This window comes from Labrus bergylta, chromosome 9 (assembly GCF_963930695.1).
Source record: "Labrus bergylta chromosome 9, fLabBer1.1, whole genome shotgun sequence".
NCBI classification, from domain to species: domain Eukaryota; kingdom Metazoa; phylum Chordata; class Actinopteri; order Labriformes; family Labridae; genus Labrus; species Labrus bergylta.
The window spans coordinates 13,582,381-13,601,757 of record NC_089203.1 but is presented as its reverse complement, the minus strand read 5'-3'; the positions used below and the strand labels follow the sequence as shown (position 1 = coordinate 13,601,757).

The 19,377-nt window shown below is 42.4% G+C and overlaps 1 protein-coding gene across 2 annotated transcripts in view; it reads left to right on the top strand.

Annotated features, from left to right (window-relative positions):
• The first annotated feature begins 491 nt into the window (after positions 1 to 491).
• The window catches only part of LOC109993525 (A disintegrin and metalloproteinase with thrombospondin motifs 2), a 111,841-nt gene continuing 92,955 nt past the window's right edge, over positions 492 to 19,377 (top strand). For both annotated transcript variants that reach the window (XM_065958513.1, XM_065958512.1), the window contains exons 1-2: positions 492 to 1,230; positions 2,739 to 3,148. In XM_065958513.1, coding sequence (XP_065814585.1) covers positions 1,143 to 1,230; positions 2,739 to 3,148 — 498 coding nt within the window. In that variant the 5' untranslated portion in view covers positions 492 to 1,142. The remainder of the gene's footprint in view (positions 1,231 to 2,738; positions 3,149 to 19,377) is intronic.

Genomic DNA, 19,377 nt, shown 5'->3' with positions numbered 1-19,377 from the left:
TTGTACAATAACTATGGTTTTCTCTGCTTGAGGACTTGAGTTTGTAAGATTGTTCTCAGTATTCTTTGCTTTGTGTTGAAATTAAAGTACAAAGGTGAAAACCAAAAAACGAATTCCCTCAAATAAAATCTGGGTTTTAATCAAGTTGACACACTGCTAATTATGACAAAACTGATTTACAGTAAGGGAAAATAGAAAATATCTGAAACTGTTCTTCAATTAAGTTTGCCATAATCTTCTCATCAGTCACAACATTATATAAAATGGTCAAGAGGAGTAAATGATGTGCTAAATGAGGGCAATGTAGGTTAGGGGTGGAAAGACTTCTCTTGTTTCCCTCTGTGTGTAAATTGGACCCTTGGGCCATACAAAAATGACTGCATTTCTCCAATTGAACCACACGAGGCGCTGCTGCCACCCAGCCCAGGCCAGGATGCCTGATGGGATTTCCGAAGTTTGCAGCCTGTCAGGGACCAGCGGAGGGGAGAGCTGGACTGTAGTTTAGATGGGAAGAAAGAGCGCCCACGAGAGAATCACTTTTGGGCGCGCCACACTCTGAAGGTGTGATGAGGCAGTTTGTGAATTCCGCTGCATTTCCTGTGAGCTGTCAGAGGCCCTGTCAGTCAGTCAGTCAGTCAGTCTGTCAGTCAGTCAGTCAGTCAGTCAGTCCACAGACAGGACAGACGGCTCTCTAAAATATCTTCCCAGTCTCATCTCACACCGCGGACACACAGAGAGCGCGTGTGGGCGCACTTTGTCCGTGTGTTTGTGTGTGTCCGTGTTATGTCTGTGAGTGGAGTCCGGGACTTGTCAGAGCACTAAGTCAAAGAGTGGGGGAGCACGCACAATGTGAGAGAGGAGTTGAGGGAAAGAGATAGGCAAAGAGAAGGAGAGTGTGTGCGTGCGTGCGCGTGTGTGTGTGAGAGAGAGAGAGAGAGAGGGAGAGAAAGAGAGAGAGAGAGAGACCTCAGCAGAGAGGAGGAGGGGAGAGAGAGGGGAGGAGAGCTCCCGGTGCACTTGGCAGTCTAGTTGCGGGCTGCTGTGCTGTTGCTGTCGTGGCGTGGCTGGTCGCGCCAGGCGGGGAACTTCACCACACTGGAGCCCGGAGTCCCACTCTCTCACCTGCGCAGTTCGGAGCTGCCATGGGTCTCTCGCCTGGATTTACTGTCCTAATTGTTCTACCGGCCTTTCTGCTGCACACAAGCGGCCTTTACATCGCCAGTAGCGTTGGTACGTACATGGCAGTTAAACGTGGTCACTGTTTATGTTGTTCTCCGTATCTTCTGATCTATTAGCAAGGCTGCACGGGGCTCTTCACGCGCGCGCGCGCTCTGAAAGTCTGGAGCTCAGCGTAGCGAGCTCAAAACACCCTCCGCTTCTTTTTTTTTTTTTTTTCTTCTTCTTATTTTCTATTTTCGGCATGCTTTTTTTTTTTGCAGTTCTTGCAAACAACTCTGTGGGACGCATTTGCAACTTCTGTGCGTCCTGCTGTGGGGTTTGCAGGGTCTTTCCGGAGGTCTCTCAGCGGTGCACGCTGTGTTGAGATCTGCCTTCTCCTATCCAGGGGGGAGAGTGTTATCAAGGGTGTAAAGGGGCATCAGATGCGCCGGTCTAGTGTCGGATTTTGCAGGGAAGTAGCCAAACATTATCTGATTCTGCCGCTGTCGCATCTATCGATCTGTCACAGGACGCTGGAGTCGGATGTCAGCATATTGATCACACTATTATCAAATCATTCCTCTAACAAGGGGGCTACAGAAATATGAAGAGAGAGCGCAGGGCTTTTCAGTAAGCAAACTTTATATGTTACACGTGACAGATAAACAATACGAATAATACAATGTGCACGTGAAGACCTTATAGCCCACCTGTCTCTGATATGATTGCATTGGCACCATACAGTGGCCTTCACTCAGTGTGTGTGTGTTTGTGTGTGCGTGTGTGTGTGTGTGTGAGTGTGTGTGGGCGCTGGGATCATCTCTGAAAAATGCACCTGTGTTGTCATTATTGTACTTGCACATACAAGAATGCTTTTACCTGTAGTTTTAGGCATGCATGTAAGATAAAACAATGATGATGATAGCATAAATTATTGGAACCATTTAATTAAGAGCGCCCTATAAGAATGTCAAATTAGTATTTATCACGCAGTCTGACAGTGAGAAAAAAAAAAAAAAAGCGTGGGAAAGCCGCAATTATCACCTGATCTTATTCTGGCTTTCCTGTTGACGGTGGAAGGGCACAGAAGGTGTCAGGAGCGCAGCGCGCACTGCTGAGGCTGCCGTTTCCAAACGCGCAATGCCGAGCACCGGGGTCGCCTCTGGGTTCATGGGTGGGGCTGTGTGTGTGTGTGTGTGTGTGTGTGTGTGTGTGTGTGTGGATGCTGCTTTTATTTCTTTGATTTATTATTGTGTTACTTGTGACACAGAACACGGTTATAAATAATTCTAAAGCATGCTTGACATTTTTCTGATTCTTAATTTTCTCCCACCTATTTTTTTCCCCTCTCTCCCTTTCTCCCTCTCTCCCTCTACCCATGACCCCCCCCCCCCCCCCATTTTCTCCACTGTATATACTGCGTAAATTCCCCTTGACATCTCCTCATCCCCAAACTCTACCTCTCAAAATGTCTTCCCCTCTTTTTCCTCATGTCTGTATCTTACTCACCAAAATATCTCACCTTATCCACCCCCCTCTCCCCACCCCACCCCCCAAAAAAAAAAAAATCCTGTTCCCAGACTCCCTGCAGCATGTCCTGGGGGACTATGGACTGGTGAGGCCGATCAGCGTGGATGCAGAGGGCCGCTTTCTGTCGCACGCCGTCTCATCCGGCCAAGTGGCAGGGGGGCAGCCCCGTAGGCGCCGGAGGAGGGAGGTAGGAGTAGGGGAAGACGAGTGGGAAGGACCAAGAGGAGAACCAGCAGCCTCTCTGGATAGGCTTTACTACAACGTCACTATCTTCGGCCGGGAGTTCCACCTGCGCTTGCGCCACAACGCCAGGCTGGTGGCCCCCGGAGCCAAGATAGAGTGGCGCGATGACAGTGACAGCACCCGGCACTCTGAGCCACTGCATGATGAATGCTTGTACGTTGGTGACATCACAGACACACCAGGAGCCACGGTGGCTATCAGCAACTGTGACGGCCTGGTGAGTAGACAGCTTGAGTCACCTGTGCTCTGCTCTTACCTGTTTTTGACTTCTGTGAGCTTGCTGTAATTTTGTGTTTGGAGAGAATGATGTGGTTAGACTATAGAGCAGAAGATATACATCTGGGAGGTTAGGGCAACAAGAGCAAAGGCAAGTGTTGTTTGACCCTTGACGTTGTCCTTGTTTCTCGTGAGTTTATCTGGTTCTGTCATTGGGTCGAGGTTTTCAAAGGGTCGTATGTTTGATTTGCTGTAATTTCCTCCACGCTGGTTGCAACATTGTGCCTGTTGTGAGGAATACCTGAATCATGTTTTCATCCCTGTGTCCTATTTCATCTTCGTTCACTCATGCAGGGGTTGGGTGGGGGGGATTATTCAAGGAATACAGTAATGTTTTTTTAGAATCTTATAACAATTAGCTGGCTTCATAGTGCTTACTAAAGATAGATATGCACAAGCACCTGGCAGACTGTCGACAACATAACAGAGTTGAATTCAAACTGTCACCATGAAATATTTTAGTTGCACAACAGTTACTCAAAGAGCCTGAATTGTAGATTCTTTTAATAGAGCTGACGATGAAAAGAGGAAAAGGAAAAGAAATTGCAAACAGTTCGTGAATGGCTGTTGGCGAGGGAGAGAGCGAGAGAAGTGCGATTTAGACAGTGTGAACACTTTGCACAGAAACTGCTGAGCTGAGAGGATGCAGAAAGATGGAGGCCAGTGCCGGAGGAAAAGGTGAAAGGTACAAGTGCAAGACTAAAGGAAAGTAAAATGGAGTAAGAATGGGCTAAGGACGAGTCCAGATTGTGGGACAGAGCTCCGCTCATTAGGTAAACTGTTCATTAGTCAGCCAGATCAGCCCACCACTGGAGCTGAGTAGCAGCGACTGGATCCGTTTAGGGTTGAGGACACAGGGGACTGAGCGAGCAGCTGAGAGAGCAGGCAGGGAGCCAGCACAGCACAAGCCTGACATGCCCACTTAGCCTGATACCAGAAGCTCACTGCTGCTGCGCTTTCACTTGCCTGTCATTCCATCGCCTACTGGCAATTTCCAGAAAAGGTTATTGTTAAATAATTGCTGTTTAAAGATTACAACATATCACCTGGGAGTACTGGTCACAGCTTTGTTGATTGGCTGTCTAAATGGTTTGGTTGTCAGATTTTTAAAAATTGTTTCACATGACCGTGTGTACATTCAGACCTCCTTGTCTGCAGAAATGCATGCTTAAAGGTACCCTGTAGAATTCTTCACCACTAGTAGTGCTATAGAGCAGTGGTTTACAACTTTTTTTTTTTTCTATGGAGCCCCCATATAAAGTAAAGCCTCCCCCTCCTCAACCAACAGGATAAAAAAATAACGATACATTGTTGTTACAAAATAAAAACCTATTTGAATTGTTTGTATTGATAAATGGCTCTTTTCTGTTGTAAACGTAACATTATTTAATTGAACTTCCCAACACAATAGGCCTACACACTTACCAAAACAGCTTTGTATAAATTATTCAATATGTGCAAATCGTAATCAAACTTTGTAAGAGTGGATCTCCCAATAAGTCAATTTGTAAAATTCAGTCTCATGTAAAAATGGACAGAAGAATGCACAGGGACGTTATGTTCCAAAGTTGGATTGCCAAACTTTCACATTGAATTTGAAATCAAGTAGATTTTTGACAACGTTATGGATTTTTCTCACTGCTGCATCCATCCACCAGCAGGATAACACCAACAAATCAGGGAATTGTATTGTAAAAGTCCATTTTAAAATGTACATCTGTAACTCACACTGCTGAAGCCTTATATATCCTTTGAATCAACTTCATCCATTTTTGCACAGACTGTGGATTTTGTCCTCTATCACTTACATCAGAGTGGTATTACAAAGGGATTTCTTCAGGCCCTCTACAGACACAAGGAATGATCAAAGCAGTAGAAAAAAAAAAAGAAATAAAGAAGCTGTCCCTACTTACACACAAACCTGTGTGTGTTGCTTTAAGACCGATTTGAAACAATGTCAAACCTTCCTTGAAAATCATGTGTTTTTAAAATTCTGCTCTAATAATGTTACTTATTTAATTCTCCAAACGTACATGTTTGAGTATCCAACAATGTTGAAAATTAATATCTTAAAAATATCAGAACCAGTCCTGCAAAGCACCACCCATGGGTTAAAAAAGAAAACACCCTTTTATTCATCTCTGTCCACTTATATTAAATCCCCCCCCACCCCACCCCACCCAACCCCACCCCACAAATATCTCATGTCATAACTAATCAATTCTTACAACCTCCTCAAGCATGCCAAACACTGCAGCAAAGCTCTGTCAGACTCGCCTCATTCTCTACTTCTTGAAACCCAGCAGAGCCACGTAGGCCAGCCCTGTCCTGCTGTGCCCACTTCCTCACTGACCCAGAATCCTGGTTAAAGCTCTCTGTGCCCAGTGTTTCCGTTCACAGCCCAAAAACCTCCTGCTGGCTGTGATCCAGGGTGTGTGAACCAAGGAGGGAGAAAGAGAAACAATACAGGGGCAGATAGGGTTCAAACCAAAAAGGAAAAGAAAAAATAGAAAACAGACAGAAGAGGGAGAATCACGAGGGCAAAGGTGTAGATCTCAAGAAATTACAAATGACCAGAATAAATAAGAGCGGGCGAGAGAGCACAGGGAAAGGAAGGAAATCTTTGAATGGGCACATGACCTTTGGAGGGAATTGAATTTCCTAGAACAGAAGCTGTGATCAGCTGGTTGCTCCTCTGGATGGTTGAGGAGGCAGCACACTGCACAGTTTGAGGACAGGGGGTGTGTGCTGCTGTGTGGTAGTGTGTGCGTCCATGTGTTTTTAGTCCTACACCTGGGCAGTGCAAAGAAATTAAAACTGCAGCTGAGACCGTGTGATCGTGTGTGTGTGTGTGTGTGTAGGTTTCCACTTAATGCATTAATGTTTGTGTGCCTGTGTGTGTGTGTGTGTGTGTGTGTGTGTGTGTGTGTGTGTGTGTGTGTAGGTTTCCACTTAATGCATTAATGTTTGTGTGCCTGTGTGTGTGTGTGTGTGTGTGTGTGTGTGTGTGTGTGTGTGTGTGTGTGTGTGTGTGTGTGTGTGTGTGTAGGTTTCCACTTAATGCATTAATGTTTGTGTGCCTGTGTGTGTGCCTGTATGTGTGTGTGTGAAGGGGTTCCACTTAATGCATTAATATTTGTGTGTGTGTTTTCTGGGGAAAATATTTTTTTTATGTGTATGAATTAGGGTTGAATGTTTCTTTGTGGCTGTGAAATTGTCACCTACCAAGACTTTGAAGTATAATAGAGTCATCTTTTTATTATCTGTAACACCCGGGATCCTTTATAACATGACAAATGTCTGCTGCTTTAATAGACTATATTTCATTTAACTTACTTGGCTTTTAATTACAAAATTGTGAATAATCAGTTGTATTTTATTAATCTGTAGTTTTTGTCCTCATCAGACAAGAATCATACAGATGATACATAAGCTTTTTTAGGCCACTTTCTTCAACTGTATTTATATATCATCTGTAGTTATGTTTTACATTTTATTCTATTGTTTTCTAACCAATTATTAAAAATAGGGGTAAGTACAAATTCTTATGAAAAAGCAACAATAACCGATAAAATGCAAAGACTACTCGATAAAGAAGGATAAACCGGCAGGAACCTGCCATAATAGATAGAAATAGATAAAAAAGAATTCTTGTGGAGGTGCTTTTGTTTCATTTTATTTTTTCTGGCAACTCATCACTGAATCCTAAGAATCCCGAACTTCACTTTTGTCTATGTGAATGCATACATGTGTGTGTGTGTGTGTGTGTGTGTCCTAACCTCAGGCTCCACTTGTGGTCTTTTCTCCAGCCTCACCTACAGTATTTGCTCGGAGATGTGGAGGCTGTTTGCTGTGTTGGCCTGATTTTGTGCACATGTGGGTGTGAGGTCAGGTGCATTCATGTGTGTGTGTCTTTTGGGTGTCTTATGTGGAATGTGGTGTGTCAGCAGAGCTCCTGCTTTCCCTCTTCCTACAAGACACAGATATAGTGAAGGGAGAGGAAGCGTTAATAACTCTAAATTAAATACAGAATAATTCTGTCACTGTTACTGACCTGAAGTAGTGGATCAGGGGACTGTCACTCTGTACACTGTGGGTGCACGTTCAGCCTGACGCTGTGCTGCTGAAAAACAGTCAGAGGTGCATTCACTTTCACAATAAAAGTTTTGGCATTCTTGTCATTTAATTCACAAGTTATCAATTTACTGCAGTGTTTCCCCTAGGTTTACAGCTTTGAGGGGGGGCGGGGTGCGGGGAGACGGACGCCGACACAAACACTTGAAGGAATCTCGCTGTTCATGCTTTACTTTTAATGACAGCTGTCCTGTTCTATCGGACAGGTATCCTTAAATGACTTCCCATTATCCTACCTCTACAATAAAGGCACAAAAAGCCCAAAAATAAATCTAAAAAAAAAAAATATATATATATATATTTTTGCATTTTTTTAAATTAACTTGACCTTCAAGGAGGGGTGGGAGGGGCCGTTGGGGGGGGGGGGGGGGGGGGGGGGGGGGGACTGCACCCCTAATATAATGGTAGGGGAAACACTGTACTGTTTTCTTATTTTGTATATACTTTTAAGGTTGATCAGAGCATAGTCAGAGAGCATCCTCCATACAGACTCACAATACACACACACACACACTCACAAAACTCCTCCCTCTCACAGATATGATTTTACAAGGTGAAGTGGTCTTGTCCCTCTTGTGACCCCAAAACAAAACGCCATAATGTCAGAGCTGCTTGTACATGATTCCTGCAACTGAAACACTTTTATTCTATGATTTATCATCAACGTCCAAATATTTATGATGCCACTGTTCTAAACTGAGAGGTTGAGAAGTGTCTTCCTCCACTCAAGGTTGATTTAAGAAACTTAAAAACAAAAAAATGTGAATGCTTCCGTCCCGTGTCCTAAGAGTTAGATAATTTATACTATTGTGCTTTGCATTTAATGACTGGCTGTAGCAATCTCTTAAACCACTGCAGTCTGCAGGCTGCTGCTAAGTGGCAATCTCTGTATGTCTGCAGTCTCTAGTATTTGCTTTTCTTTAGTATTTGGTTCTTACACGTTCAAAACATGGCATACACTCTCAAAATATTCTTCACGTGTTAACCCCCAGAATCAGAGTTAGACAAAATACCATCAAAATAAGCGACCCTTTAGAAAAAAATAGCACCCTTGATCACTTGATGCATTTTTTTAAATCTTCTCACAAAATCTTATATTGTTTTATTTTTTTTGGTAATGTTTGACAGCTATGTCAATGCACTGCTCACTTGTCCGTCCTGAGAAAGGGAACTTTAGAATGAGATAAATACATGTCGCATTAACTTGTCACGCACATGCACTTAAAAGTGTGCTCTTGTTGTTTAGCTGATGTCCTCCCTTAGTGTGAGCTTTCCTGTCTTCCAGATGTGTAAAAACTCCAGAGATAATCAGTGATTCTGACAAATGGTAGGGCTTCTCAGGTTTCCGTGGGAACAGAGGGTTGCACAGGTGTGAGGAGCCGAAAGGTTTTCACACAGGCCAGAAATAAGTTCTAGCTGGGTAAGAAGGGATTTCATATCTTTGAACAGAAGTTTAATCCCTAAATTCATGCAGATGCACACCTGGAAGACAAGACATGTGTTACCTGAGCTGTGATGTATACCTTCACGCCAAAAACACAAAAAAACACACTGTACACCTTTGCAGAAGTTTGAACTATGTGCTCCAACACTCATTAACACACCTTCATTAGGGTAGACAGCAGAGAAAAGCTTTGGTCCCATGGACTGTCTTTACCACATGACCAAAACCTGTGCACACATTTCTCTTACTGTCTCCACCCCTTGCTCTTCTCTGTACTCGTGTTTCTTGGTCAGCAGCGGTAGCAGTGAGCAGGAGAGAGCTCTCCTAATGATGGTATTAAAAGAGTCAGGAAAATGACAGAGAAAGAGAAAGAAAAGAATGTGGCAGACAGCTTTTTTGCTCCCAACACCCACAGATTCAGAGCTCTGGCAAAAAAAAAGAAAAAGAAAGCGACAGCGTGAGACAGTGTTCCTTTAGTGAGCAGTCTTTTTTCTGTTTTTAGCAGCAGCTCTGCTCCTGAGCATTGATCAGATGAGTGGTGCTGAGGGTTAAGGGTATTGCCCGTTGTCTATGCGGTAAAGAAGTTTGGAGCCGAGAAGCTAGATGGAGATTTTACTAACTGGATTTTTTGGGGTGCTTGCTTTCTTCTTGTACAGTGTGGGCTTCGTTATTTGTTGGCAGGTAATTAGCCCTGATTCGTGCAGGTGTTGCACTTTGTATATTCTTATGAGCTGTGTTTATGTTTGGCTGTGCTTCAGTGTGTTCATGTGTGTTATTAGTGCACAGCAGGAATGCTGGCAGGCAGCGTTGTTATTCTGGTGCTTTCATTGAAAAGACTTAACATCAACAGACAAGCCAAAGCATTGACAGGTGTTTTATTTATTTATTTTCTGTGGGCGTGTGCTTGGAGACAGCAGAGGCTTACTATAAAAATAATCTTAATGTCTTAATCACCTCCGTCTTTAATTATTAATATTATGTAAGGATGTTTTGACTTCTGTATTGTTAAAATCAGAAATGACATAAGGCTATGTGAGGAACTTTATGTTCGTGTGGTTTTTGTCACCCCATGTGGACCGCGAGAGGTGGGGAAAAAAATGGTTTTATATAAAAATCGAGATTCTTATCTTCTGAGATTTTAAATCTCTTAACTTAATCTTCTTAACTTTCAAAAATCGATTTTTTTTTTTGGCTAATCAGTCACCCCCTACTAAGTGCTAATTTGGCCAGTAGAATGCCAAATGGAGCAACAAGAAATTCAGCCAGTCTTACAGATGGCAGGATTAGATCCTGAAGTATGTACTAATTCAAAAATAGACTTTGAATCCATGGATCCATCAATCCAGAATCATTTTGAATCGAAAATAGATTCTGAATCGAATCATGACCCCAAAAATCAAATCGTGAGACACCCGAAGATTGCCAGCCCTATGGACCGCTATTGCCTTGCTGATCTTGCCGTGAACATGCATACGTTTTATCCTCTATTAAAAATCTTCCTTTTTACTGGCGAATATACAACTCACTGTGAAACTTTGTTATGCAAAATGTAAATGAAGAGTAAAGTGGTCTGCATAATATAAATCCAGTGCATCCCAGTCAGACTCAGTGACAGTGTTTACAGATACAAAAAATGAGTGTGAAGAAAAAAAGTCTTCATTCTGATGGTCTCTTTGCTATTGAAGATCATATACAGGCTTCATAACTTAAAAACTACTCACAGAACGTTTAAGATTGCAGGCTATTAAACACACAGTCTCCATGTTCAAATAAATCTTAGCCAGTGGAGGACTTAATCATGTGAGAGAGTGTTTACAGAGCAGCAGGCCAATCATGATAACAGCCCCAGATATACGCTAAACGGCAGCGACACGGACACTTGCGCCAGCCATGCCCCTGGAACACACTCAGTCATTACCTCCACATTAAGAGTCAATACAGAAGCCAGCTCCGGCCCGAGCCAACTCATCCATCCATCCAGCCGGCCCTGCAGTTAAGCTCAGTCAGGCGTGGCAGCTCACACGGCCCTACACTGTGTTATTCCGACCGGGGTCACACGATAAGCAGCTCTCAACTGTAATCAGCTCAAATTGAAATGATGACATCAATTACAGCACGTCGCACAGCTATTATTGACCCCAGCCCACACTGGCTGAAGACTAGGCTGTGTGAAAGGAAACATAAAAATGGAGGGCTAATGGTGGGGGAGTGCCTGCAGGAACCGCATGGCATAAGGGAGGGTCAGGTGTGGAGAGGCCAGACTGCTGAGGCATGGTATGAATGGAGAAACAGTCAACGAGAGAGAAACGTGTTCTCGGTGTCTGATTGCAGGTTCCACCCTGCAGTGTGGCTCCACTCAAACACACAATTACTCAATCTAGAGCTATTATCAGACAGAGAGAGGAATAGAGAGAGAGGGAGAGAGAGAGAGAGTCAGACAGAGAGCAGGCCCATTTTGAGGAACACTATACACAGCAAAGGAGTGCTTTTACCAGAGCTGTGATTACTGCCGCTCACTCAGTGCACTTAACCAGCCCCCTCGACTCTCTTCTTCTCTCTCTGTCATTCACAGAGCGCTCGCTCACAGCACATGCTTTGTTTGAGTGGTTCAAATAACAGGATTTATCCGAGAAAATAGAGCGGTGGAACCCCAATGATTACAGGGAAAACACCTCTGTTATGTCATGATTACAGCTGCTAATGTTGATACTAAAATAAACTCCAACCGAGTGGAATGTAGCAGCAGTGGAATAACACACTGTCAAGTGTGTCATCGTCTGGGTTTCCTCGGTCCTGTGATGTCATTGGGATTTTCTGGATTTTGTGCTCTCAATGTAACTATTTGAGTCAGACAACTTGCGTCTGTATTAGTTTTAAAAGTTTATTACAGCAGCAAAACGTGGTTTGTTTTTGGCGTCTAGGCTCCGACCTCATCATTCCTCCAAGATTATTTAACAAATTTGAGGTGTGATGACATAATATCTTTAACCCCAAAGTGCAGTTACGATGCAGGTCAGAGCTGCCAATGAGAGAGCAGAGGGAGAGACAGGGAATCCTGCAGCTTGAATAGACCGCCACTTGGAAGTTTGTTGTCAGGTGACCGTTGATAGTGATGCAGTGTGAAATCAGTGCAGCTCGAGTTGTCTGCCTGGGCTAACTTTCAGGCCTCACCTCCTTCAATGAACAGCACACAGTGAGTACAGACGGACGGAGACGTAAGAGCATAACATCCAAACTACCCGAAACATTTTCTCTTCCTGCAGCCAATCAAAATAATGTTGTGTGTGTTACAGCTGCCTCTCGAGCCTAGTTGTCTCTGAACAGATTAACAGCTGGAAGTTATTTACGTTAACTGTGGTTAATCCACAAACAGCAGAGATGTTTATGTTTAAAACACAAGGTCATTTAACAGTACTCTGTTGTTGGACGGATGCAATTATCTTCATTCATTGAAAACGAAAACAGGAGTAAGGTGTTGGGTGTAAGTTTACACTAACTTTCCCATAGCCGGTGCAACCCCGGTGCGAATTAGGATAAAAATGATGCATTTGGCCTTCTCTGAGAAACATGGAGATGGTTTTTGGTTGTTCATCATCAGGCAATTAATAAAAATGACCTTGTATATAATGTTCCTCTACTAGTATCATAATTGGTAAGGGCTGCTTGTAGTATTTACAGACCTGTTGCGACTTGGTGTAAGGCGGGCGTTAATATCACCCTTTTACACTCTCCTTAAGCAGAAAAATTAACCCAGGGCTCAAAACATAAACCGGAAACATATAGGGACGCAAAATCGTATAAAATCTACAATAAATATGTATTTAAAATAATTGATTGCATGTATGGATGCATTACACAAAAAATAACAGTCTCTCCTACCTGCTTCCCTTAATCTTAACCAATAATTAGATGTCATCATGCCTTGCACAATTCCAAGAATAAGCGGTTGCACTGAGGAGAGCATTTGTAATCTTTCAGCGACCAATATAAAATGAATTCTCTAAAGTCGTGTTGGTTCTGGAGGGTAAAGGACAAACTGGACAAAGTTATTCTGCAGAGCCAAAAGATATGGCATCAGTAAGACAACAGAAAAAAACAAACCCAGGCCTTACTGGAAATGTTGTTTCTTGCCCAACCTGCATCGTCCACCAACTCGCCTGTCTGTCAGTCACTCACCCAGTTGGCCAGTCCCACAGGCTGCAGGTCCGCGCAGAAAACTGATCGATGCTAGCCACATCAGCAGTTCTAGCTAACAGGCCCACAGCAGTCTCTGTGGAGGATCCTGCAAACAAGATGAGACATCCTCCCTGTGTTCTGCGTCCTAACAATCCTTCTGCCTGCCTGCCTGCCTACCCCTGTCTGACCCGGCAAATGTCTCCTGTGGCACTGCTGTTTTACCTCCCAGCAGCCGCACAGGTGGCTTTGTACTCTTAAAAGTTTTCCCCACACAATACCGACAAACAAAACTCAACATGAAAAGAGAGCGAAAGAAGGGAGTGTGTAGAGGGCGGCGAGGAAGGGTAGGTGGAGGTAAAACGACAGAAGAAGAGGGAGAAGAAGAGTGTGGTGGAATCTTAATGTGCCCAAACCGGAACAAGAACAACATCAGCATCATAACCATCACCACCTGCTCAGGACTCTGTCAGAAGAGACGGGTAGAGGGGATCTGCTTTATTAGCACCAAGAATTTCCCTGTTTCATTGTTTCTTCCTCTCAGCTAAGGTCACTTGTCTGCTCACATTTCTGCTAGTACATTTCTCTGACTGATCATGGATATTTAATGTTTGCTTCCACTGCATGAGTGCGTACTTGAACCCACTCCACTCTTAAAATATGTGTGCGTTTTGTCCTAGCTTGAGCTAATTAGTTGTATTTGTTCTGTCTCTGGTTTGAATTGTTCAGCTGTCTTGTTTGTATTTTCTGTTTGCATGCTCCTTAATGCCTGACTGTCTGCCTGTCTGTCTGCCTGTCTGTCTGTCTGTCTGTCTGTCTGTCTGTCTGTCTGCATTGCTATGTTTGAAAAATATTTGCTGGCACAGTAGGCAGCTAAGCGGCAAGAATCTCACCTCACAACAGAAACTCACACCCTCCTCATCTTACTAAGGCTGCCTGCTTTTGTTTTCTGCAACAGAGAAATAATCAGTTTTTATCTCCTGGTGTATTTGGGTTTTTTAGCAGTGCATGTGGACCATGGGAATTGTTAGTGTACCAGCATATGTAATACATTATATAATAATATATTGTATTCTAATAACTGCCTCTGTGGGGGCTGTAGTGAAGCAGCAGAAACAAAGAAACACTTCGGTGTGCTTTGATCACAGTGACTGATCGTCTGCCAGTGTGTACAAGGAAAGCTTTGGATACTGTTGTACAATTATATAATCTGTTTGCCAAGATGTAACAGAGACTTTGAGATGACCTTGTCCATGTATAGCTCTGTGTGAGATTGAGTTACTGTACAGCTGGGCATCCAAACTGTGCTGGATGTATCCTCTGAATCAAGGAGAGAGTCCAGCATTTCATCATCACTCAAATCAGCAGGGTGATATAACAAGTAAAAGGTGGTATGAATAATGTTTAAAAGAATATATAAACATGAGTCAATATTTATACTTATATGAATGAAGTCACAGTTATGTTTAGATAACTATTATCTTAAGCTAAATATCCTTTTAGCAACATTTTTTCAGCACCTTTAAAACTACACAAATTTGATGTGTACAAAAAGTTTGTACAAAGTTATACAAAATCAAGAAATGTATCCAATCAAATGAATCCTCTTGAACACGAACGTCTATTGAATAATAATAAAAAAACGTTTGTCCTATCAGATTCAGCCCATGCATTTACACCATGTTTCAAATCAGATGAAGGTGCAGTTAGCCAACAGCTACCCAAATTAGCCGTTTTATGTTGTCAGGTTAGCGAGCAGGATGGCTATGAGAGAAGATTAGACCGAGGATGGGAGGATGTGGTACAAACATAGTGTAAACATGTTAACAAAAAAGAGAAAAAATTAATAATAGCTAATGCACACACAACACAATATGTTTAATATATATACATGGCCTTGTTTTTATATAGAACAATGTTAGCACATGTCAGATTTTTCCCATATGATGCAAGCCTGGTGTGAGGTGTAAATGGGGGAAGCAAACAGCGTTGTTATGGTTTCCAGTATGGCATACTTCACGTACTCAGGAATAGCGTGACTGCAGGTGAAAATGCAAAGATAAAGCTTCAAGTCATTAACATACCTCAAGGTATTTGCATCCTTTGTTGGCACTTATCTGCCTCTCGTTGTATTTCATGTTACACTAGCTCAGCCCTTTAAAACTCATCTACTGCATAGACTTAAGAGAGTCAACGTACCAGCTTTGTTATATTCTCAATCTCCTGCACCAGTGCTCTTTATATGTAATGTAGTCAGACACCAAAACTTCAGCAGTAATTGTGTTCAACTCCCTCCAAATCTCCAAATTGTGCATGCTTTGTGAAGATATCTGTCTGCTCCATGAAATAAAAAAACTCTTGATACTGACTGCCTATACACACTTTATGTGTTTTGATTTGGCTATTCTGTTGTCAAGTGATGCAACATTTCATCAGTGCATTGACCTTTTCTTTTCAGGAAATGTTCTATGATGATAAGTTTTATGTCGCTTCTTTTTTCCAAACTTATTCAAACCCTAAACATGGTCTCTTCTTTGTTGAGGTGTCCTTGAGAAAATGTCCTTACTAGCTCCGAGTTGCTGCTTGTAGCTGGCCCTGAACTCTGACCTCCCTAAAGAGGAAGGGAAAGCAGAGCAAGGATCAATAAAGACGCATGTTAATAGCGGGCTGCTCCCCACTGATCCGTGGGCACGCTTGTGTACCTGTACGAGCGATGTAGAGGCCGCTTATGTTCGGACTGTGTGTGGTGACCTTTGCATTAGTTGCGCTATTATTATAGAATGAAGCAGCGCAAAAACACAGATGAACAGTCAGACAGCTACAGTCATGTGATTGACTGCATAAACTGAACACATAGGGGAGATGATCTTTTTTTTTTTTTATCGTAAGCCAATCCTTTCAGACACAGACACACTGGGGAGGAGGGAACATATTGTCAGGTTGTGCTCTTTCTCCACACTTCATTTCTAATCCTCTTTCTCCCTTTTTGATACCGTCTCCATGCTTTCAACCACTCCGGCACACACAACTAACACCACCAGGCTATAGCTCTCTGTCACAAGTCCTGGACCTGCACACTCTCCTCTCCTCTCCTCTCCTAATGCAATGTGACAGGACTCTCATCTCTATCCTTTTTGCTGGCTTGTGACAGTATGGAGCCGTCATCCACTTCACATCTCTCTTTCTATCTTGTTTCTTTATTTCTCTCACCAATTTCCAACACAACTGAACCCCAAATAGCTCCAGAGTGGAATAGCCACATGTGTGTGGATGTGTATGTGTGAATACTAATTATATAGCATCCTCTGCCATCCGTGTGAATGTGGTGTGAATAGGGGGGATATAACATGGAGTGTAAAAGGGCTTCGAGTGGTTGAAAGACTAGAAAGTTTTTTTTTAAAGAAATTGTTAAGTATTTTTCCCTGTAATATTTTGGCTCTGTGTTCAGGGCTCAACTTGCTTTTCAGAGCCGGGCGACCTCCCAGCTACACTATACTGTAGCTTTGTTGACTTGGCCTGTTTCCACAGTCTCTCTGTGCACTCTGAGGCCGTTTCTGGTCAAGGAATTTCTTAGTTCAGGGTCAGTCACAAAGGCAAGGCAGTTTTTTTTTTTTTTTTAACCTAAATTCTACTGAGTGGAAACCTACAGATCCCAGAGGTAAACTAATCATCACAACTCGGAGGTGCTTTATCCTTTCGTTCCCATTTTTCATGGCTATGTCAAACAATTTGTTTCTAAACTTCATATGATAGATTTGTTGAAAAGGAATTCCAAAGCGTGCATGTCCTGGGGGAACTACAGTCAAAAGCAGCGAGTTCTGCCTCTGCACTTTAAATCAATATGGAACTGTTTATTGAGTTGCTGTTGGACTTCTGGCCTAAAGTAATCTATCACACTATCAATCACAAGTTTTTACTACAATTTATCAACTGTTAATTTACTGAAATAACAGTTATTTAATCTCAGACACTACAGGTATATGACTGATAATATTTTAAGAAGATATTCGTCAACATTTGATCATGACCAGAATCCAATTTGTGACATCACAAGTTGAGTGAATTTGTAGCGGAGCATTTTTCTCTGTGTTGTAAGACTTATGCAGACTAAAAACAAAAGACTGGATGGGTTTATTTCACATTTTTCGGGTCGGTAGACACTCAGGTTACCCATATATATTTTCAAAAACACTGCATGATATGTCCCCTTTAAATACATATTTAGTTTGAGGTTAAAGGCCAAGCAAACAATCCTATTTTTTTTACTAATGCTGCTGTTCTCTCTCTGTGGCTGTGATGTGTTTGAGCGTAGAGAACTAAGGGCTTACCCAAGGCAGTGAAGTGAGCCCCAGGGCCAGTTGTCAAAAGTAACGGGACCATTCACAATGTTTCTAAACTGACACTGAAGGTCCGAGTTGTGCTATAGGTGTGAGGGATTCTTGTTTTTATTACACATTCTAGGAGATTGAGTCGTGTCTATTGGCACCACATGGCCCAGCATGCATTGTTATCATTTAATTTTATTCAAATTGTACCTAATGCAATGTCTGCTTACAATTTCAAGATGCTCTGGATTTGTGGAAGTCCTAGAATTGAGATGAAGGGGACAACCCAAGTTCTAAATTATCAATTTCTCTGAGTGAAAAGGGACAAGAGGTCCCCCTCTGAAGATTATTTATAATCACAGGAGAGTCAGGAAAAAAAGACACAGAAAAAACAGTGGTATAAGATCTTACCTTTTACCTGATTTAGTCAGTTACCAAATCACAATTCTCTATTTTAGGCCTTGAAAAATCCAAAGTAGGTGTTTTATAGTATCGTAGTATGACTCAACACAATCAGCTCTAAAACTGTAGTAGCCTCCAAATGTTTCGTGGGATTCTGTATTACTCACACCGTCTTTGTTGTAGTAGTGTTACTGCAGGTTTGTCACTTCCATTTGTTTCCAGCCAAACTGGTCCAGTTGGAAAGGAAAGTACAATAACCTCAGATAAAGGTTACTCTGCTATTCATAAATGATGTGTTTTGTTTGGGCTCGTATTAGACATTGACATGGGTGCAAAGGGGGGGCAGAAGGCAGGAAGAAAAACCTTTGTTTTCATGTTCTTGGTACCAGGAGCTGGTTTGGGATTTGTAGTTTGGAGGCCTTCCAGTGGCTCTTAAATATTCCTTGTTATACTTCTTGACATGGCCACACAGTTATCGTTGTGTTCGGTTTTTCTTCTCTAGAAGTGCAACATTTTCCCACCATTTTAAGGGTAAAACTCACCTCTCACTCAGGCTCTGTTGCCTAGAAATCATGTTAATATAAAAGTAATATGTCAAAGAGGGAAGGGAAAAACATTTTCCTTTCAAAAGGACCACTTGTCCTTAACATCATGAAAACGTGTTGTTAATAAAGTCTTTGACAAATTGCAAAAGTTTTGATCATGGTTCAGTAAAATCTTTGCTGAAATCAAGGTTTTGCACCACAATATAACCAATAGTGGCAAGAGGATTTTATAAAATGTTGTATTGGTTAGCTCTGAAAAAGAAAAAGTTTTGTTGACTAAATGTTAAATCTTTTATTCACCTTTTCCTGAGTGCCTCTGTTACCTGAAGTTAACCACAGACCAGACTGAAGATGTAAAACCCAGGACAGTGCTGCACGACCGAGCCACCTTGTTAATCAAACATCTTTAATTCAGTACAAAAAATGGGTTGTCTGTGAACACAATCCAGGCGGCTATTAAGTTGTCACCAGGATGTAATTAGGAAAAGCAGCTTAGTAATGTGCTAATGTAACTTCTATGAGACAGGGTTGCATCAGGGGGAGATGTCCAGAGCCTCGCAGGCAGTAAAGGGGATTGCGTTGAAATTATGAACTCTGCATCTGATGTGTGTTTTTTTTTTTTCTTTTGTCCTCCGCTGGCCATCCATCTTTATCTCCCTTTTGCCCTCTCCACGTCTTACCTCCCTCTCTTCCACCATAGTGCGTAGAGGTCACAGCCCCAGCTGAGTCACAAGCTGTTGTTTCCACACACCGACTACTCTACCTGCTAATGTGGCCAGTGAGCCTTTTTTTTTTATAAAATCAGATAACGCTGAAGCTTTGCATGGAGAAGATCTCCAACACAGCTTTAGTAGAAATGGTAAAAAATAAGAAGGTGCGGGATTGAAGACTTCATTAAAATCACTTACAAAAACAACAACCACACCTGGATGGGCATTAATCATTTCTGTGATAAGCTGATAAGGTGACATCCTCAGTTGTTTCATGTTGATGAAATCTTAGATGTTAAGCCGTCAGTGTTGAGATGTTTTGCATTCCACCCCCACAGATATTATGCTAATGAGTGTTTGTGCTCCAAAATAGAGGTACAGAAGCACAGTTTGTATATGAAAATACTGCCTTTTTTCTCAGATGGACCACCTAGATG